The following is a 23,183-nucleotide window of genomic DNA, read 5'->3' as shown; positions in this document are numbered from 1 at the left end:
CCTAATTACTGACTTCATCACACACCCCTTTCCTTCTTAAAGGTGCTAATGTGAGGTCTGTATTCCTACGAGCTCTATATTCCTACAAGGTCTGTACTACAGACCTTGCAGGAACTTCTTGTGTTTGTGACCTTTTTCCCATTGCCAGTTTGACTGAAGGCAGACAGCTGGTTCATGAGTTATTAAGGAAAGGCTGAGAGAAAGACAGGCTGAGGGAAAGACAGTATGATCTCTCAGGCCTTATTTCTTCAGGAAGAGAAGATTAAAAAAGGATTAGAGCCCAAATCTTTATGTCTATGGACCTGGGTTTTTAGAGGCATATTTATTCCACAGAACTGGTGATTTTGCTGAGGGGTTATTGTGTATACTCCTGCATTTTATCTGATCATCACATTTTACCATCGTCCTCTGAGGACAAAAGAAATGTTTTAGTATAATGGTTAATTTGTCTAGTTGGCTGTGAGAGACTGGGAGCTGCATTTAACCAAGGCAACAATTCCCTTCTGTTTTAAGCACTTTGGAATTTGCCAGGGACCTTGTCTGACTCCTGATTCCCCTCCCTTAATGTTCCCAGTCTTCTAAATTGGCACATGTCGCCAACAGTACCTGCAGCCCAAGGAGTGGATGGCATGGCTTCCTGTCGGGCTGTCAATTTTTTGTTATTTTAATCAGACAGGGATTTGTTGCTGAATGAAAGAAACCTCCCCCAGACCTCTTTCAAGTGAATGGTCTCCACAGAATTCCCAACCCAAGCTGTCGTGGGAAACTGGGTAAAAATATTTTACAAATCAAGCTCTGGTCTCCAGCATGTTAGGATTTACAGAGTCAGATCCAGCATCAGTAAGGCCAGGAGAAGTTTGACTATGGACTCAGTGAGTGCAGGATTAAGCCCATTGCCACTCCGCTACCATGGTAACACAAACCTCAGAAATTTCTGAGACATTGCTGGTGTGCTGGACTCATTTCAAACTTAAATTTGTAATAGTCTGTACAGTAAGTTTAAGATTGCTATTTAAGTTAAAGTCTACTACCTTTTCTCCTAAAATGTATTAAATAAGATATATATTTACATTTTTACATTGTGGGTTTGCAAATCCTCTTCCTTTTCATCTAGAAAAAATGACTGCTCGGCATAGAGGATGATTTCCCTTTGAGCAGCTTCTGTTTCCACCCTCATTTGGAAAACACTGCTGCTGTTTAGTGAAGAGCCCTCTGAGACACTCCGGCTTTCTGGGAGGTCAGAACTCCTCACCCTCTTGCTGCAATCTGCTCCTGACACATCATCGTATGAATGCTTCTGGTGGGTTCCTTTAATGTGTCCGTGTGTTTGGAAGCTGAGGATGAGGTGGAGTCAATAATCTCACAGAATATTATAACACCATGTCAACATTTGAGTTTAGTCCTCTAAGTAAAATCTACTGCACTTCATATAGAAATTTAAGGTCTCTCTCAAAAAAGTGTGACCTTTGAGCAGGGTGTATTTCACTAGAATACCTGTTAAACATACTATTAAATGATTTCCATGGCTTTTCTGTAGAAAAGCAGAATGATATATTTGTACTACATTACTAAAAATACTGTGTAAGAGAAATGTGATAGGCAAAGCATATTGATTAGCTCTAGGATGCTATGTGTTTTTAAAGTAGACCTGTGCTTAGAAACAATCCCTTTTGCTGTGAAATCATTTTTCATTTAAAATCTTGATGGCTCCGTTTGAATGCAATAGGGTTGTGAGTATGTCACCAACTGAGATTCAAAATAGCTGGGCCCATTCTGTGTTCTGCAGTCCATCTTGCTAGGTGCACTTACATAAGCTGGTTTTCTTATCCCTCAGTTCACATGTGCCTTGTTGGGTAGTTTCTCTTGCTACTAAGATTTTCAACAGCCATGTGGGCCTCACTGTGTTGGCCTGACTGAAAATACTATAGTCACGTGAAAGGTAATGTTTCTGATGTTCAAAACCACAGGATTCCAGAATAGTTCTGCAGTAAGTGTCATTGTATTTGATTATTCAGGGAGATGAAATAAGTGGTGTCTATCCCTGAAAGTTTACAGTATGGGAAAGTGCCAGTTTAGCCTATTCAGGAAACAAATAGCTTATTATTTCCTGGACACTTTTTCATCCACATAATCCCTCTGAGAGGGCCTTTACCTGGCAGAGGACTGAAGAATAGCACAGCTAGGTCAGTGGGACTGACCAGACAGCCTAATTTGAGTGAGCCTGATCATGCAGTAGGTGTAGAACAAGCTTTGTCTCAACAGCTATATTAGGCTACAGAACTCAGCTGGAGTTCCTGATTTTCCTTGGAAGACAGTCAAAGAGCTCAATCTTCTGCTGAAAGAAAGCATACAATGGATACAACATCAGATTCCTGGTAGCCTGGACAAAACCCACAAGCTGAAAAAAAGCTTCATGACCATCTTATCTATACAGTCTAAAGGAAGTGACAGGTTCTGGAACTTACTCATTTTCAGTCCCTGGAATGCTGTGGATCACAAGATAGACAATTAATGGGTGAAGCCAAGAGGCTGCCTCTAGATCCTTGAGAGTCTATGGGATCCACTGAAGTAACTAAGACAAGTAAGACTTGCTAAAAAAAAATCCAAGTATGTATGTTAAGAAATACAAATATTTTTGAAATATATCTATTTTCTGTGCTGAACAGTCATACATATTGGAAAAGGTTGAAAACTGAAGGTAAAAGTACAACTTCACAGTTTGAAGGGGGACAAGAAAGAGGAGGGCTCAAGACTTTAATAACTCAACTCGACAACCATCCCCAGAAATGTACCCCAGAGTGCAGTCCTAGGTGACAGATAGTCTTTCACTGGCCTTTTTTGTCACTTCTAACTTCTCTAATTCCACACGTTTCCATGTCCTTTAAATAGAACAGGGTTTCTATCAATCTCTTGATCTGCTCTCCTGGCACAGACAATGACAGTCCTATGTGCAGATGGAGCCAGGGGAGTTTTACTACCTTTTTTTTTTTCTAAAAAACATGTCCAAACTGCTTTTGAATTCACTACTTCTCCACCCCCATCATTCTGCTACCTCTTACCATTTCTTTGCTGCTTATATCGCCTGACGTTCTCCCACTTGTAAGATAGATGCTTTATGTTATAACATTTCTCATGCACTAAAGAAAGTGCTAAGTCAAGCATTTACCAGAGCTGGAAGACCTAACCTTCCTCCATGATGGCACAGCCATCATATAATAGCCATCATGTTGACTTTAAGTATAGATTATTATTATTGAGCTTGTATTACCTTGGCTGTTTGCCCAGCGTGTCCTTGATAACTCAGGGTCACAAAAAATGAGTCATACTCTGGTCTCACTCAGTAAGACACAGGATCAGCATGATGAAAATGGCTTTAGCATTCAAGAATCCTTTAAATTTGGCACTCCAGATTAAATTTAAAAATGGTTTAGATTGCTTTCCATGAATAATTGTTATTAACCCTTATTCTCCTTCTTGCCCCTTCCCAAGACTATTATTGATTCCCAGTCGCTTATATGCAAAGAATATCCTTGGATAATGTTTTGTGGATTTAAGGAACTAACAAGTTTATGAAATTAATAGGATTCTGTAGGTAGCAGACAAAAGACAGCTGGGTAGATTTCTCCATGCACAAGTAACTTGGTACCTGCCTCTGAGATGGGAGCAATGCCAAGTAACACATTTTGGCTGTGCACTCTTGTGCAATCATTTCCCCACAGAATTACATTATTTTGGTGTGGAATGGCTTGTCATCCCTGAGCATGACCCTTTTATAATATTTCCTAGCCAAGTGCTTGACACAGAGCTGGCTTTCCCAGATCTTTTCCCCTAGGAATGATTTCTTTAGGTGTTTTCAAAATCACACTGTAATTTGTTCAGGTCAAAGTCACAGGTAACTGGTGAAGCAAACAACAGTGAATTCAGAGAGTTCCAATATCACAAGTGTTCAACCACATGGGACATTGCTTATCCCAATGAAGATTTATTTTTCAAGTAGAAGCTAAACATACTCCCCTCAGCCAATCTAAACCTCCTCCCACCCTCCCGAATCTTAATTTGTTTCTAACTAGGTAGCTTGGAGGGGGAAAAGGAAGTCAGAACATGAAAATCTAAAGAATATGCAGAAACAGTGACTGAAGTGAGAAGAGAAAATGTGAGGTAAAGGCCTTTCTCATAGATTCATGTGTTTCTTTTTAGTTTAGAAACTAGGAACACAGAATTAAATACAGACTTACTTTTTGTGTGTTAGATAATGGCAGTGGATGGGGGATCCTTGCTACAATCCATTCATTGACCTGCCCTGGTACTAGCAGTAAATGACATAAAAGCCTGTACTGCAATCTCAGAATGGGAACTTCTGTTATGTGAGTCTGACAAATAGACTTTTACATCCAATTATCACAGAACGTGCTGCCTGGTTATGCCTGTGCTCAGTATCTCCCTCATTAAGTTTAGTCCTTCTTCCACCCTGCGTCTCACTAATCAGAGCTAAGTAACACTAATCCTTTTCCTCCTCAGCCCTCTCCCACATAAACATGTATGGGGGTTTGAAAACAGAGCTTGTATTTTCAAAACAAGGGCTCTCTCTTTTAGACACTCCTGCAGAAGAAGCTAAAGCTAGGAAAAATGGCATTATTAATCTGTCTGTGACCTACCCATTTCTTCTTTCCCACTGCTAAAGCCAGTGTTACTTACATCATTTTCAGCACAATAAATTTCCGTCATTTTCACAGGTGCTTTCCCTCCTCTAGGGATTTTTCCATTGCAATTGGTACTATGCAATTCTAACCACCTCTTCCTAAATTACATTACCTTCATTTGAAGCATTCTCATATAACAGAGTGCAGCTGTGATGCAATGTACCTTGAGTCAGTATTCTGAAGTTAATTAAATGGTATGAGCATGACACTGCACTTGCTCTTCCTGCTTGCCACTGGCTGCCTTGTGAATAGCATGCTCTTATTGTTTGCCAACTTGCAGAAAAGAAGCTGGTTTTATGAATGCCTACTGTGCACATACAAAAACACTGTGAAATTTGGCAGACAGGAGCAAGTTATGACAGGTTGTCATCAAATTATTCGGTTATATTTTATATCAACAGGGATTTTATACCATCCATATTAACTGGAAGGAAGATGAAAGAAGCATAAAATGCATTTTAGACAAGATTTTCATTAAGATTAACCAAGTTTGCTAATTCTAATGCCCAATCACAACCTCTCTTTATTTTTTTCTTATTATTGGTTTCCTTCCAGCTTAGTGGTCATGAAATCAAAACAGTCTTGGCCAACCATTTATGTGGAAGGAAATTGTGAGCACAGCATGTCTCACCAAAGCAATGGGTTCTGGTGTGGTTTTTGTGCATGGTATAACTAGATATCCCATCTAGTCAAGAAAACCCAGCTCTGGATGCAGTCATAAGACACAGGGAATGAAATAAAGCTTATCAGGACCATGAATACCTACAGGTTCTAGGCTGAGAGGACCAAAGACCTGCTCAGGATACTTTGATTTCCATTCAGAGCCTGTCCCTTCAGTCTGAGGTAGATCCCAGGCTACTTTGAAAAAATGGGTGTTTTGGCTAGAAGGATTTGGAACACAAATGGCTAGGTCTTTGGCTGTCATAAATCAATACATTTCTATTTACAATAATGTCTGCAGCTCCCTGAGAACATCTTTCTGTTTTCCTGAGTAGGTTTGTTCCAGTTTTCATACGTAGTTTAAAATGTTCAAGTCTGCGAGTTTTTCACTTGGATTAGAATCTGCATGAAAGAATTAATGTTTGAGTGGATTTCTGGAGCATAAGCACTTTGCTAGGAAGTAACTACTTGCATTGCAAGTGCTTCCCCAGGAAGGTCAACTGACAGAGGTGTTTTCCACACTCCCCTCAAAACTATAGGTTTTTGCTCGTCCATTATGTGATGCTCTAAGGATTGAGGCTACACACGTTCATTTAGTATTATAGTTCCCTCATGATATCTTGACTTTCCTTAATGAGGACAGTGTTGCTGACTTGTTAGGAGCCTGAGGACTGAATCAATTTAACATAGCATGGAGGAGAAATTAACAGAGAGGGGAGCTCCTTGTGTGAAATGGAATGAGATCACTGATGGCCCTGTCTTCGATCTTTATTTTTGTATGACAGACAAAATGTTAACCAGGATAATACAGAACAGTGTTACTCAGAACTGCGATGCCCTTGTTTTTAATCAATAACTTCAATGACCAAAAGTAATTAATCCTTTGCAATACTAATTATATAATAAAGTAAGCATGATTTGAGTGTGGGAAAGGAAAGGAAACGAAGGGGCGTGGGTCTTGTCAAAATTACTGGGGAGAAACAACCCCAGTGAGTAAAAGAATCATATAGTTTTGCATGTGTCAGAAGTCACACTGTTGTGTCAGTAGGATAATGCTGTGCTTCTGCTAACATGCAATAAATCAGAATGCAGCTCTTTCCATACTTCATCATAAAGCAAAACCTGGCAAGGGTCAGAGAAAGCAACAAAGGAATGCAGGAGAGAGAAAGCCAGGCAATGGATTCATGAAGTAAGGGGCATTTCAGTAGAGACATCCATACTATGTTTTTCTTTAAATTTTTCCTTTGCAAAATATGGTTGATGAAATACACCCTCTCTGCAGTGTTTTTTGTCAGCCATACATACCACTATTTTACCATCACAAAAGGTACTCAGAGAAGCCAGCAAACTGGGAGGGTGTATGAAATATATAGCCCATGTAATGTTCGTAAGGATCAACTTGCTGCAGTTTTGGCCTGTTAGTGTTTGTGGCTTGCTTGTGCAATGGTAGTTCCTAAAAGGGGCTGTAAGCACTCACTGCAGGACATCTGCTCTGCAGTGGTAGTGGGGCAAGGTGCTGCTTCCACACAACCTTCATTTGTGGTTTCACTATGCAAAGTGAGTGAGTCATTGCTGACAGATCCAAGGAGCTGTAAGACCAGGCATGATCAGTGTGCTGACACTGATTCTTCTAGATAATGCTAGCTAATGGTCATTGCCAAATCTCTCTCTCTCTTTTTAGTCTGTGAAGTCTACCTCTCCACTTCTGTGATTCTTGAATGCTGGGAATGCTGGATGCAAAATCTTGCCTCAGCCCCCTTCGAGGTGCCACATGCAGGATCATCTTCCCCTGCTTGATGGTGGTTACTACAACAAGAGGAGCTAATGAGGGACTAAGCCAGTCCACAAAAACCTGATAATTAACTTTGAGACACACCTGGTTGTATCTTGTAGTGGCAAACAATTGTAGCAAATATACCCAAAATCAGCAAAAACCAGCTCCCTTTTATCTGGTTCTTGGCCTAAAGGCTGTGCAACGTCTCTGAATCCAGTAAAGAAGCCCTGGCCATCAACATTTTTGTCCCAGTATAGTCAAAAGTTTGTTTTGAAAGCACTCAGAGGCAGCCCAAGCTTGGGTTGGCTTTAGCAAGGTGCGCATGTGGGCATCAGTTCCCAGAGGGCACCACCATCTGCTGCTGGTGGCACTGGGGAGCTCCACTGCTGTTTGTCGGCAAACGGCTATGAAACACTCACGGTCAAGCCCTGCTTGGTTAAAGACACCTCACAGTCACAGGCGAGATAGACTTGTTTTGTTTCTTAAAGTTCCAAAGACACAATATGCAAATATAAATATAAAGACTTACAAGTCACATCCTAAAGTAAACATAAGTTTGGGGGAGTGGTGCTCCTGTGGAGAGAAGTGCTAATTAGTGACACCTTCTGCTACAGAGCCCAGCAACAGATGGGTCTTACTGTAAATGAGTGGTTGGTCTGAAAGGACTATGCTCTTGGGAACCTGCAGGAGTTAGACAGATTTAGCTACACCAATTGGTAATAATCTGTGGACAATGAACACAGGAGCTAAGGTTTGTTAGCTTACAGTACAGACAAAATGACAGTAGGATATGCTTTGGAAAAGTGACTGCAAGGTTTTGTCCTTTTTATTTCTTTTTGAACAGTACCATGGTCAAGTGCTATGCATCCTTCTCTTGACAGCACTGGAAGAGAATTGGACTAAAGAAGTTTTCAGGTTCTGCCTCAGACCCTTGGTGAGATCTTAGTCAAGTCACTGACTCTTGTTGTACTTTATAACTTGAGGACACTAATATTTCAGTCCTTTCTATGTTCTTTACCTGTGAGTTGTCTGGCACAAGCTCTTGGTCCGCATTTGTCATCACTAGCCTTCAAGCAGTCAGAGAGGAAAAATAGCAAGTTGGAAATATTTTTGTTTAAAATCTCTGGTTAGAACACTTTCAATTTTCAAGCAGACTCTTGAAATCTGCTGAGAAAATCAGACATTTCGTACAGACTCCTCTGCCTCGTACTTTTCATTTTCAATCAGGAAAAAAAACCATCCTCTTATCTGTAATAGCCAAGCCTGGTAGACATATTTCTGGGATGTGTGACTCCTGTATTAAAAACCAGACAAGAATAGAGGTTAAAATAGGTCTTCCCTATTTCAGTGAATGCCTTAGACCCTCTGATGTTGGCTGTAGCAACACAGAAGCTCTTTCCTTGGTGTTTCTTTTTGAGTGGCTCAGGTGTAGGATTCCTGCTCAATGGACTGAAACATTTCCTTCCTATGGCACTCCACTGAGCTTCCAGCTTCACATGAGTATCCCCAGCACATCCCTGTAGCCTGCAGGCTCTCAAAGGTTTAATAAGGCTTTTTTAGAAAGGAACCCCTCTGTAAATAGGCTTTCTTTACCTACTGTCTGTAATGAAATCACTCAAGAGTCTGACTTGAGGAGACTTTTTGTCTCCACCAGTTGCACAGTTTGGGAAGTTGAGGATGCAAAGAAATCAGTCTCAGGTCTGCTCTGTAGGAATAGCACCCCATACTCATCTTCCTTTTCCCTTTTGTATTTTTGAAGGATCGGACAGTTTCTAGCTTCACTAATCTGCCTGTATCAGCAGGGCCAGGTGGTGGGGACAGTTGTGACAGAGCAGGACTGTGGCTGATCCAGGTGAATCCCTGAAAACATGCTCAAGGACCAGGAAGTAACAGTGCTCTGTGTACTCAAGCTGGTTTCTTGCAGAGCCAGCAAGTAAAGTCTGGAAAATTGCCACAGCTCTTCTTTCTTTCCTTTTCCCCTAAAGCATAGCTATCAAAACCATAAGTGGACGCTTGTATTTTGTGGGATGAGCCTTTATTGAAATACTTGACATTTAGTTCCTCTGCTCATGTAATTTTGTCTTTTCGAAGAAATAGATAGTGTACTTTGCATAGGAGTCTCTTGCTGGGTTCTCAAAGCCATTTTTAAGAAACAGTCCATGTAAGTATGATACTGAGGTAAAGGCTTAGGCCAAGGCTGCTGGAGGGCAGCATCACAGCCCCGCCTGGGAAGTACTTGTGATCAACATAGTCTATGATAGTTGTCACAGCCAACATAGTCTCCTCACATGTGGGCTGGATCTGATCAGGAGGTAGAACAAATCCATGAGTACCCTTGTCTCGCAGTTCAAATGTGTAGGAGAAAGGAATGCCAATCATGTGAGCCCAGTCCCGTGAGGAGCCTGAGTTACTGTCTGTGAATTGAAAAATAAAGGCGAGAGATCTGTATTAAGCATGGTTTGTTGGAAAGACTTTCTGCTGTAGTTAATGCAAGATTATACTAGAAACCCTGAACTAAGCAATAACCGCATATCACTGTGACATGGAGAGCAGAATTTCTAGGTGTTGCAATTCTTAATTATACTAAAAGTCTTCCATGGAGTTTCCTAAGTGAAACAATTCTTCATAAGATTCATGAGTTCCAGGGATTCTGTGTTTTTAGCATTTTACTGTGACTAGTGTGGGATACAAGATGGATTGGCCATTTATCCACTCTGGTACTTCATTTCCTACGTTGACACTGCCTGGAATTTCTTTGTATATTTGTTTTTAAGCATAATGTTGGTGAAGCCAGAAAAAATTCTGACTATTCCCTGTATCATTGTTCATATGCCTCACAAATCTTTTTTCTTACCTATTCAGTAAAAGTACAAACCCTAGCAAAATGCAGTCCTAGGCCTGGACAAGTTACCTTATACATTGCCCATGCAGTAGGTGACTAAAGTGACTCTGAGACTGGCACAGACAGACACTGTGAATATGCAAAACCACATGGGTACTGGAGCGAAACACTTACTGTTCTAAGTAATAGACATGACTTACTGCTTACTGGGAAGATATTTGGTTTACGAGGTAGTCTCTAGGGCTTGCTGGTCCTCTGTGTACAGGCTGTCAACTAGTATCAGCCGTGATTGCTGTGTTTGTGATGTGGCTACCAAGTCTGTTAGGAACAAGGCTGAAACCAACATATTTCACACAAAACTGCAAGCAGCTGCCATGTGATAATGTCTGAGGGAGTTACTACAGACCTGATTGGGATTTTAATTTTTGCTTGACTCCAGTGAAGACAAATAGGATTTTGGCTGCTGACTTCAGCAGGATCAGGATGATCTATTACAGGTCTCCTCCTGGCCCCTGTGATGTATCTGTGAGGAATTCATGTAGGAACTAGCTTCTGATCAATGCTTCCTTCTTTCCCTCAGTCAGCTTTATAATTTACAGTGTTATCTTGTATTAAAATGACTGCTGCTTAGATGTTCCACTGAACCAGCCTATTAAATATTACTCAAAGAGGAAACTCAGCAAAACAATACTTACTGATGCTTGTGACACAAGAATGACTCTTTTCTTTGAAAAAACAGAACAATCAAAGGGAAACATAAAGAAACTTACATAAAATTAAAGAGGTTGATCCTACTTCATAGCTGGTCCCGTACTTTTCCATCAGGGCAGCAGCTGCTTTCTCTGCAACATTCATCTGTAAATTCAAAATAAGAAAAGCATGGTCATCAGTGTCAGTACTTCTGGCAATTATTTTGGGTGGACCAGAATTTTTGCCTCTTTCAGTTTTACATTTACTAGCTTTAAGTTTTTATATTATTAGTTCAAGACTAGCAAAATCGGTTACAAACATTTGGGTGAATTGCTCTTGACTTTTTAAATGCAAATTATGCTAAAGTTTTAAAAGTTACATTTCTATTAGGTAGAGAAGATATTTGTTTTGTTGTAAAGCTAGAGGGCTGGATTTTGGAGAATTAGTCTCTATGCTGTATAACATACTGAAACTGACTGCAGCACTGATTGATCTCACACTTGTTATATTGCCACAGACTGTATCCCACCATCTTTAGAAACTGAGCCATAGATAGACTAAGTGAATTCTCCAGTGACTCAGATGAAGTCCAAACCCAAAATGCCTTGTGCTCTTTACTAGTGCTCCAGCTAGTTCATAAATACATATATTAATGATTCAAATTAGAACACTCAGAAGCTGAGGGTTAGAAGTAACCAAGAAGTAGGTGTCTGCTTTGCTCCCATTCTCCTGGTGAGCACATTTGGTACACTCTTTCTGGACACAATCACTGAAAACCATGTGTACATAATGTGCTGAGATCCTAAAGCACTTAGGGACATGGTTTAGTTGTGGACTTCGCGGTGCTGGGTTAATGGCTGGACTTGATGGTCTTAAAGATCTTTTCCAACCTAAACAAATCTGTGATTCTTGTATGCAGCAAGAATTTGGTGCTCTTCTCCACTTGGGTTGCGCTGCAGTAACCCTGTCTGTAATAGTTCAATTTCCCTGATTTAAAGTGAAGGATTAGGATTAATTCTGTTCCAAATAGACTTTGTTGATACTGCATGGAGCAACAGTACCTCTGGGAGCCCAGCCCAGCTCCTGTGAAGGAAAGGCAAGAGGGCAGGTAGAGTTGTGCCACATGCTACTACTGCCTGTACTCGTTCTCTACAAATATAGACAATAAATGTTTTGCCCTACCAGTTCTTCACTGTTACTTGCAGGTTCAGTTGTGGAACCATACGGAATGAGGATGTACTGTCCATAGGAGTGAATTGTTAAATAGCACAAAATGTCACTCTTCTTCTTTTCAATTAATTGAGCCACAGCTTTTGTCTCAGGCTCTGATTCTGGTCCAGATCCGCAGAAGATGATACTGCTGCAGTTATAAGAAACACCAATACCTGGAGAGGAATACAAAAAGTGAATCAAAGGAGAAGAAACATTTCAGAGGAAACAAGGAAATCTACCTTGGAGTGTTAAAGCATGTGTTTATATGGGCAGGGAGACTAGATTGCTCAGTGGGACTTAACATTATACTCTGTTTGTAGCAGCTAAAATTTGCTACAAGACTGAAATATTTAACTCACATTTACAGGCTGACTGCAACAAAAACACTTTGACACCACCGGAGTACACCACCTGCCAAGGACGCTCTTTGAAATTCATGGCAAACATAAATACTGGCTGTTAAGTGACTAATTCCTAACATTGCTGCCTAGGAGCTGATGCTTGCTCCTGCCGTGAATTAGAGGTATAGTTATATAAGCAGCAATTTTCTGCTCACAAAAATAAATGCCAGCTGAAAGTCAATGATAATACTTTTACAAACCAGGTTTTTATTTTTACATCTGTTTTGATGACAACAAGGTAAGTGTTCCTTTCTTACAGGTCTTCATCTTATTTCAGAGACTAGTTATTACTGTTGCTTTACATTTGTGTTGCTGATCTGAAATAGTTGTAACTTACTGCCCCAGGAGGAATTGAAGTTTCGGTTCAGATCTGTGCCATAGCAGGTGCCATTCATATATGGAGAACGATTTTTCCTCCATAAACGATCCTAAACAAAAGTAACTTCAGTTACATAATAACAACTCAATGATCCATAGGGCTTGGTAATAATATGAAGTTATGAGGTAAAGGCTCTTTTATTTTAGACCTCTACATTCTGAGTAACTCTTGCATTGTAAGAGTGCAACTCTATATGCAAGGGTGATAAAGCTTAGTGATGGAACATCTATCTGCTACAGCCAGGCTGTCATCTTCCACAAGCCTGCTCGTACCTTGAAATGAGCCTTCCAAGCTTTAAAAGAAGTATGCTTTTTATGAGTACTCAACTGCTTTCATCCAGTGCTGCACTTTTAAGGAAGACATGGCATTGTGAGGGATACCTCTGTGTCCAAGGGATGATAGCTCAACTTCTGTTCGTTTCAGATTCAGGAAGAGGAATACTTTTTTTGTCAGCTAATCTTGCTGTTGCTGCTTGGTTCCCTGCTGTATTCACTGCTGTACTTATTTCACTGAGAGCTCACAGCACTACCTGTATGAGCTTCCCAGCTGAATTACCAATGAATCCATTTGCAATGTGTGGTTGTGCCCCAAATCTGCCGGGGAACAAGCAGGATCCACACGGTGTTAGGCTGAGCTTGTTAGGCCATGCTAAGGTCCTGCATTAAAAGGTGTTTTGGCTGGACTCAGGAGCCTGGAAGCATGATGAGAGCTGTTGAAGACCATATCAGAAAAGGAAGACTGTCTGGGAGGGCACTCCTACTTCAAAACCAAATAGCCAAGTATTTCACCCTGTCCCATGCTGCAGAGGTGCTTAGACCCATCTGCTAGTTGAGATCTCTTGCAAAGAATGACTGACTCCTCCAGACATGCTTAATCCCAGCAGCCAAGCCTTGAGCTGTTAGCGGCAAAGTAAGTCTGTCCCCAGAAACCCAAAGCAATTGATCCTGTGGTTTTGTCCCCTTTTCCCAAGGCTCATGACATTTGCCAGGAATTTCTAGCCCTGTAATCTCAAGTGACTGCTGATTTACTGGAAGAAACAAAATCTCTCTGCCAGGAGAGGATTTGTGTGAGTAATGATTCTGTCACTGTTCTCTGTTTAAATGTAATTGCTATGATTGTATCTAAAATTAACATAACATGCTATGCACATCTAACTTTCCACCTAGTTGCTGGATTTTCATTACTTACTTTTTCCCAGGAATAGATGTAGCCATCAATATTGAGGACTGGCAAGATGTAGAGGTCCAAATTCTGCAGAAATCTGCTTATCTTTGGGTCAGATTTGTAATTCTGAAGAATCTGAAAAGAAAAACAATACAGAGGATTGAGCAGAGAATCTAGTGGTAATCTGGAAAAGCTAGTTTAGAACTATCATCAGAGGATCACCCACTCCTGGATATCACCATGGTATCCAAGATCACCTTGCTCCCCAGATATGTTGATATCATAGAATCATGGAATGGTTTGGGTTGGAAAGGACCTTAAGGTCATCTAGTTCCAGCTCCTCTGCCATGAGCAGAGACTTGTGCTATATCCACCTGTTGCCATTTAAAAAAGAACAGTGTATAATGTACTTCATACAGATAAAGGTATGAAAGCTGCAAGATAGCAAACCTGTGCACCAGATACTTTCCATACTCATGGAACATTGCGATACCATATTTCAGGGTTGCTTTATTCAAGGGGGATTGTGGGTTTGTGATGCAAAGCGGTTTGATCCAAAAACCACTCTGAGATATTGAGAGATCGCTATCCAGTTCAGTGTCTTTGAATCAATTCAGGTGGAAGAAACAATGAGCTAACAAACATTGTCCTACATCTCATCTTAAACCCTAATTTGAATGTAGGTCTCCACAGGTATCTGTACTTTGTACTAATTTTGAAAATAATATTTTAATAGAAAAACATAATTCTTTATACCAAAATAGAGAAAAGAGCTGAAGTATCTGAAATTATATGGGGTTTTTTATACTCTCAGTGGAAAAGCAAGGACTCACTTCTTTCACGAACCACTGGCAGAAAGCTGGAGCGATCCATTCTCTGGCATGAATCCCACAGTCCATCCAAATGATCTTTTTGGTTTTATCCGATGGTTGACTGATCTGAAAGAGTGTAAAAATGATCATTTGGCAATCTGTTACATAAGAATAAAATAGCCTAGCATAATACAGAAAGAAAAGGATGTGCCTTGATATGTTAGTAAGCCATCTGAGATTATTATTACAGACATCATTATGACTATCTCCTTTTCCTAATAACCCCCCTCTCTGTAGTATCACAGGGGAAGAGCTTGAGAGTGTCTATTGAGCAGGAATGTCAGTGAAACAGTTTCTTTTTCATCTATATTAGTCATTCACAGGACTGATTGTTCTTACTTTGAGATTCATTTAATTGTTTTTTAAGAAGGGGAAGCACAAAAAGGCAGGGAATCTAATTTTACACAGTGATAGGAACATATTAGACGATAACTAATACAATTATTAAGACTATGGTTTTTACTAGAATGTCCAATACAAAATGTCATGGGATACTCCTAGCAGAAAGTCTTTAAGCTGTAAAAGGTAACAGAAACAACAAAGCAAAACTCTTTATTCTCACACACAGCTGTTGCCAAGCCAATTTCAGCTTGATTTGTATTTCTAAGCAAGACTTCAGTTAAATTTGTTGTTTTCACTGTATAATACCAATAGCAAGGTTATAGTGATAATATATATGAAAATTGGCAAGTCTTACTTGTACTGTAGAGGACTAAAACCATCTCCTGTTATTTTAATGAATTGAGATGAGCACTGTTTTAGGAAAAATCTGAATCCTGCCTTCTCCTGTGTACTTTTTTATGGAGATACCTTTTATTCATTTTAAGAAAGCTCCCCCCTTACCTGCAGATAATACATTGGTCGATTCTCGACTGTATTCCCCATGTAGTGCTGAGTCACCAGCTCACTGTTGCTGTTCTGGATCTCAGTCATCCACTGATAAATCTAAATAGTCATAGAGTGTGAGTTTCCTTCTCTTTCCACCTCCATTTCCAGATTAAAGCATTTTCTTTTGTTTAGACAAGCAATATTAGAGCTTATTTCAACCTGTGGTACCACTTAACACTCATGGAAGACCTCCCACTTGCCTCTGAGAAAAGGCATGGTTGTATCTCACTGGGTGTTAGAACGTAACATCACTGCAATACCACACTGACACTCTATTCTGAATCTCATTCCACATGCCCATTCTATTGGGAATCTTTCTGTTGACTTCACCAGACATGGAGCCACACTGTCAAATCTTCAAAATAGCACCACAGTCTCTTCCCTCTCAATACTGATTTTCTCCATCTGAGTTCAGCAGCAGTCATCCTCAATAAATAGCTCAAACAAAACATACATGAGGTTTGACTCTGCTCTCTCACACTTATTATGTGGGTAGGAGGGAGAATAACAGCATAGTCTGCCTGTGTCCAGGCTTACTCACTGGTCTATGAAACGTAGCACCAAGAAGTCTTCACGACCCACCCTTATGACATTATTCTCGCCTTAAGAGAGAATGTCAAAAACCTATCCTTAAATTACTTCTTTTTACAGATCTCCCACTGTTCATCTCTTCTTCCTCACCAGAATTCCAAAGACCACAATAGTCATTGCACTTCACATTTGTCTCAGCATCAAACATACTAGGGCTTAAACAAATAAATGGTAGAGATAATTATAAAGCATGAGAGGGTAGAAGGGTAGCAAAGCAATCATCCAAACCCCAAATTATTATCTGCAAAACAATATGGCGGCCTCATGCAGAGCATTTTTGGTCAGGGAATAACTGAGGATTTCATTAAAATCAGTGGCAAATTCATGTTCAATTCAACCAGGCCAAGATTCTGGTCAAAGAGTAAGGACTAATTCTGCAAAGAAGAAAGCTAGAAAGAGCTCCACTGACTTCAGCTGAGCTTTCTGCAAGCACAAAGTTGCTTGTTGTGGCATTTACAAAACAGTAGCTACAAAGCAAGCAAGCAGTCTTGCATTCATCTTTACCTCTTCCATTGGGTGATATTGGGTATAGTCATAACCCTCTGGGACCTGCCTGGGGCTTCTCCTTTCCCTTGGCATGCTCTTATCCACAAGTTCTTGCACGTCAGGTATTAGGACGCTGAGGGGAGAGGGAAAGGGAGGTAGGAAAGAAACCAGTCCCTAACAGTTACTGCAGAACTATTATGGTGGGTACATTGCTCACATCGACAAATGAAAGGATTTAGCCTCTTCTGTTGTGGACTGCCTGGCAAATTCACCACCATCAGCATAATGATTACTTTCATGTAAGAGGAAGTTCAAAGTACTGAGATTTTTGCTGGATTTAAACAATAAAGTAGTAATTTTACCAGATTTAATTTTTTTTTAATTATTATTTTTAAGATTGACAATTTTATGTATAAAAAGAAAGTGTTTAGTATCTTTCTTTTCTACACCACTTGCACTTCTGGGCAAAACTCTAAAATACCATCTTTTGGTGAAAGGAGGGAAAAGTGAAAAATTTACAATTAGTGTGTCACTGTATGTTATGGAGACATTTTCAATTTGCAAAGACTTCACAGAAGTACCCATTGCAATTTGCCAGAATCAGAACAAACCTCCTCTTTCCTTCAAAATGCTCTTCTTGCTTTTTTAGCTACAAATGAGTTCAGAAATGAGTATAGCACAGGTGTGATACCATGATCAAGAGAGTCACTAAAACCTTTTCCTTGGTTTCAGAAGACTTTGGATCATACACTGTGCTTTCTCAGTGCAATCAGGCCCTTGTAACACTGTTACAAATCTGTGCTCATGGTAAACACTTGTGATAAGACAATTGCAAAGGTAGTTTAAACACTTAAACACTGTTGATTTCAACCACTGCAAATGCTAATGGGCTATTCTGCTGACAGTAGCACTGATTCATGTTTCTGGAAATAAGAAACTTTTAAGAGTAGTTACAGCTGATTTTCACTCAAAGCTTTGATGTTTATTCACATCTGAACTTCAAACTAAAATTCAGCCAGTGTAAATTCCCTTGAAATGCAACCACACATGCAAAATGCCTTATCAGAGTCTGGTGAATTGAAATCCCAGAGTCTGACACAGTCAGAATATTGATGCCCTGATTATAATTTGTCATTTATGTCTCTCTCATTATATACCTAACTGGCATGTTACCTTCCCTGCATGTCAACTGCCTTCTAAAAGGTGGTCCCTGCTTTGAATGTGTTATAGGAACTTTAACTCTAGCATTGCCATACTCATCTCACCCCCTTTGCAATACAAAGCCAAATTTCAGCTTCACTCTTGAATTATCCACCTCTTTCTTTAGGTCCCTACAAAATGTGGATACAGCTCTAGCCCTAAAGCAAGAAAAAGAGAGAAAAAAAAAGGCTAAGCTGCTAACTTAACTTTAGTTCTTAAATTCTCACTAGAATCAGTTGAAACCATCAGAATATGAAGAGCCTTGATATAAATAAGAGGTTAAATATTAGATATCTTCTGGGATGTTGCCTAAGTCCTGAATGTCTAAACCTGATGTTAGATAATTTGTACTGGCTTCCAACTCATCTCTCTCCATCTCTGGTTGTCAGGGCATCACACTTACTAAAAAGAATTAATGGGGAAAGATGCAAGATGTCAAGATCAACTTTAACACTTCACAGCTTTGAAGTGGCACCAATCATCCTTTAACTTATCTTTGACTGGTAAATATGTATGTATATGTCTGTAGGCCGTTTATCACCAGCCCTGAATGACTTCAGGATTGTTTGTATGAAATATAGCTAGCTACTGGTTACCTGAAAAAATAGATCTTATTTCAAGCCATTTGGCTTTATAAATACATCTGAATTAGATGATCTTCTAGTTTAAAGTGAAGCTGGCAGTCAGTGAAGATGTGTGGCTGGGTAGGTGTGATAAAGCATCACGGGTCATTTGCAGCTCGTGGCTCCCAAGGGTGTGCACAATGGGCACCTAACACTGAGACCTTTGTCCCAGGCTGGAATGTCTCTGTTTGGCAGGATGGTATCACGAAACTCTCACCAGCCTGGAGGGAGATAGGGGTAGGAAACTACAGCTTGAAAGAAACTGGCTGAATGTTCACTTTGTAAGGGCTCTTCTCCAAACCAAAGGAGCAACAAAAGACAAGGGAAGAGAAGAGCTACAGAGACCGCTTCTCTTCAGTGACACTAATTAAACCTCTGGGGACTCCAAAATAGAGAGGATCCTGTGTTCAAATATCCATGCTTTCCAAGAGCAAACCATTCTCCTGTAAGTACTGGTTGTACCAAGTTTGGCTCCCTGACTTTAGGCTAAATAAAGAGTTGCACCTCTGAGCTTCAACCTCTGGCACTGAGAAAGCAACAGCAAGAAACAAGACATATTGGGCTGTCACAGTCCTAGTTCCAAATGCACAGCCCAGGCTAGTTGGAAGGTGAATAAACAGGGGATAGGGGAAGGTGCTTTTAAAACTCAAAGGTGTATATATAGTATCTGTGCACTGGGCAGGTCAAGGTAAGTCAGAGGCACTTGGAACAAAGGTTGGCTCCTCTCATCAGTACTTGCTGACTGTTCATTGGAAAGGGCTGGTCATTTTGTGATAGCAAGGAATATTGCTAGAGCCAGCCTTTCCCATTGTGAAATTAGGGGTTGTACCTGTAAGAGATCATATGCTGATCTAAGCTGTCTTTCACCTCCTGCACCAGAGGGGCTGGGACTCTCATGTGCAGGTCTTCTCCAGCCCCAATGTCTTCAGGTAGCAGAGGCTTCCACAAATCCAGCTGTGCAGAGACGAAAGAAATGCACAGTCAAGCCGGTTTTGGAATGGGAAAATGTATATAAGATAGGGTAGCTTCATATCAATAAATGGAAGAACTTTTCCTTCAAATTCTCCCCTTAAGCATTCTCCAGCCATCTGTTCATAGGGCATGTAGTACAGGCTTAGTGTTTCCATTGGCTCAGGCACCACTCATACGGAGCAGCACCTTTACAGAGCCAAGCAAGGAAACTAACTTCTTCCCATAAAGAAGAGCACTTCCACCCTACAGTAAGGAAAGTTAGTTAAAGCTTTTTCAGATTTACTTTAACCTTCATTCCTGTCCAAACTTACATGCAAATCTGTTTTGTACTCTAAGACCCCACTCTGCTTTTTGGGTACACATGGTTATTCTTACTTACCAGTAAACTGCTGCAAAGATGCTGAAGAACCTGGACTTGCTGAAATGTTTCTGGCACAACATGCAAAACCTGATCCCTGGAAATTCAGCAGAGAAACAAGATCAGTTTTAATGTCTGTTAAAGTATCCATGATTCCATAAATCAAGAGGAAATATTTTGTTATGTAGAAGGAAGATAGAGCATGTAACTGAGTGCTCTTCCAAGAAAAACATGTCTGAGTGATGAATTCCTGGAATGTTTTAGCTGCAAACAGGACTAAGTGATGTGAGTTTTCTGTTGCTTGAGTGTTAAGTCTACTTCCTTGTGAGTGGTACCTATTTATTCACCATACCAGCTTCCACTGAACTGCTCACATGAGCTCTGATTGTCAGGGCATCTGTATTTCTGCCTTTGCAGGACCAGAGCCAAAAGAAATTCATTTATAATATATAATAAGCTATTTATTTTATAAGATGTTCCAGATAGATTTGGTGCTTTGCTTTTCTACTTCAGCATGCAAAACCATTAGATAATCATGGTAAATGAACATTGATAAGAGCTTGAGATGTTCAGAAACTACTTGTTATGAGAATAGCCAATTTATTCCACAAATAGTGACTAGTGTGCTCTCCAGACTTGCATATTCTTATCCAGTTTGCAAGAAACAAAAATTTCTAGTACAGGGTCTATAATTTTATATTTCTAGCAAAGAAAGACACACAGATCCAGTGTCTGATTGTATATTTTTGTGAGGCCCCATGAAACTTTAATTTACTACAGTCTTAATCTGAAAAAAATATTGAAAGTTTAGAAAGAACAACTTAAAATAGTTGGAAATGCAGAAAACCCAAATCTGTATCTTCTATTAAAAACCTCTTTGTAATTTTTTCAGTGTTCCATCAGATCAGCTTTCCAGGACTAACAGCAAGTGTGCCGTTTCTAATGAAAGGGTTTCAGAATAAGGAGTGCATTTTGATGACTACATTACATCACTCAAAGGTAAGACAGCAGTTATCCACTACTGATGTGATAGAATGGGGAACCCGAGAAGCGTTCGTATTTGTTAGTAACCAATAACTACTGCTTCACAATCTCCTTCACTGACTTCAATGGGCCTTGGAGCTTCTACGAAAGTACAAAATAAAGAACATTTTAAATGTTAAAGCTTTTGTAACAGAATTTCCTGTTGCAAAAGCCTTGCATGGCCATAGTCATTATGGCCATCAATATAATATGCTGTCATCATTTGAACTGCAACTGCTATCATTTGTGCTTCCATAAATAAACAAATGTACAATTATCAGCGTAATATACATGCAAATAGAATTCATTATTTATTCACATTATCCACTGAAAAATAGGGGGATTTGGGGCTTTTTTTACATCTCCTTTGAAAATATCACCTTTGTTGATAGAGAAACATAGAACTTGGGGTTAAAATGGTTTGTTTACTACTGGTTCAGGAGATGCTGTTAGCATATAGCGCCTTCATCTATGGGGCAAAATGATTACATTTGCATTGCTAACAGTTTGGTATAACAGCCATGATAACTTTATAATAAACCTTGTAGATGCAGGATAAACATCTTAGCTAGGAGAACTTCTCAGCTGCAGTTCAGATTTTATTGTTTCTAAATGCCTGGGCTTGCTTTGCTCTTTATCAGGGAAGGAAACAATATCCTGTAATATCTTTCTATCCTCATTGACATTATGTCTTAATTACACCAAATGAAAGAAATGCCAGACAGTCAGATTGCTGCCAGATGGCCAGCTCTTATTTACTGATAAACCTTTTACAATAGCCAGTGCAGAGACAAATAATTTTTAATAGTAAGCTAAGATTAGAAAGCACAGATTTGTTTATGATTATGGACTAGGACTCTCAGTGGAGAACTGCAAAGTCAACTCATGCGACCATGTGAGAACAACAGTTTTTAAAATGCTACGGTTAACCTTTCTTACCAAGTTGAAGGACTGTTCTCAGCATAAGCTGCATTTCCTTGGATGCTATAGATTGGATATTTCACTTAAGTTGTTGAACAGAGCAAATGACATCGAAAATGGGCTTTACTAGTTATTTCATCTTTGTGCAGGTGCTGCCCACCCAAAGTCACACTGACCACTCAATTCAGAGTGTTTTTAAATGCCATACAAGTACTCAACAGGTTCAGTCCTGGACAGCAATTAGAAATAAAAACAAATGCTACATTACCAAGAATCCATTGAATTATATTCAGTGGAATCAACAGGTTCTGACTGCAACCCTGGTACAAATCTAAAAACTAAATATTATCACAGGAAAATAACACATTTTAAAGAGAGAAATAGTGACTCTGTATATTCTGCCAGGAGCTTTGTCAGGAGAATTGTTAAATGAGTATGCTGTGAAAGAACTTCTTTGCAGTAGGTATTGCTTTATTTTTTCTCCTTTTAAAAGCTGTATTCTGGGGATATAATCAGCCTAGAAGCATTCGGCATTTTCATTCAGGTACTTTCTCTGTTTACTTTAGAAAATCCTGTGTATAAAATTCTATGTGGATAGCTGGCTTCCACACTATATTTGTGCTCCTCCTGCAAATCCCAGCTGCTGTAACCTACCACTCCTTGTGAAGTTTAGGGTGAATGAAACAAAATAGCTTAGACAGGCAAACAGCATAATTTTAGATCACTTATTTTCTTACAAAGCAGTACTAAGAGTGGAGAATAAAGCAAAACCAGACATTTCATACTTTTCAAAACCATTAATCAGTAAAAAAATATGATAATCTCATTCTTAGGACACCTTGGGGTAAGGATTGTCTGGAAAAAATTCATTAGTTTTTTTCAGTTATTGATACAGATTTCCAGCAGGGTTCAATATCTAAGCTGCTTTTGAGACACTGTCTTTTTCACGTAACTTCAGCTGTCTTTTATTAATGGGTATAATTTTCCACAGCCATCCCCCACACTTTATACTGAGAAAAGGTATTCTATTCTTATGGCATCTAATTTCAAAGTTCATTATGAAAGAGGCTAAGCCAAACGAATTTCAGCTAATGGAAGCAGAGCATCCTGAGGTGCATTTGAGGGGCATCCTGTGTCTCCTACAGCTGCAGCCATATCTTTCTTGGCTTGGATTTGGTTCCCTCTTTCTTAATTTCCCATCTTTATGTTTTCTTTCCAAATCTTACAAAGCTTACCACTTTGTAACCCTATCTCCAGCATTTCAACTCATAATTATTATTAATCTTACACAGTTTGTGGGAATTTCGCTGCAGGCACAATTCTTCATGATACCCCCTTCACACTCACCCTTCATATTGCAATTTCAAGCTGAGTTTTCCAGGCATTAGCATTCCCAGAGAAAAGATGACCTGAAGGAAAAGCCACAT

The 23,183-nt window shown here is 39.7% G+C and overlaps 1 protein-coding gene across 1 annotated transcript; it reads right to left on the bottom strand.

Annotated features, from left to right (window-relative positions):
- Positions 1 to 9,279: 9,279 nt before the first annotated feature.
- Positions 9,280 to 23,183, bottom strand: CPO (carboxypeptidase O; the record flags this gene model as incomplete). The annotated part of the gene is made up of 11 exons (XM_080622044.1): positions 9,280 to 9,548; positions 10,747 to 10,831; positions 11,849 to 12,051; positions 12,617 to 12,707; positions 13,847 to 13,957; positions 14,656 to 14,760; positions 15,538 to 15,639; positions 16,678 to 16,792; positions 19,312 to 19,436; positions 19,834 to 19,909; positions 23,104 to 23,183. The coding sequence occupies 11 exons, from the start codon at positions 23,181 to 23,183 to the stop codon at positions 9,280 to 9,282; spliced, it is 1,362 nt and encodes a 453-aa protein (XP_080478170.1).

This window comes from Psittacula echo (genome assembly GCF_963264785.1).
Source record: "Psittacula echo genome assembly, chromosome: 6".
NCBI lineage: Eukaryota > Metazoa > Chordata > Aves > Psittaciformes > Psittacidae > Psittacula > Psittacula echo.
This window is presented reverse-complemented; position numbering and strand designations above follow the sequence as displayed.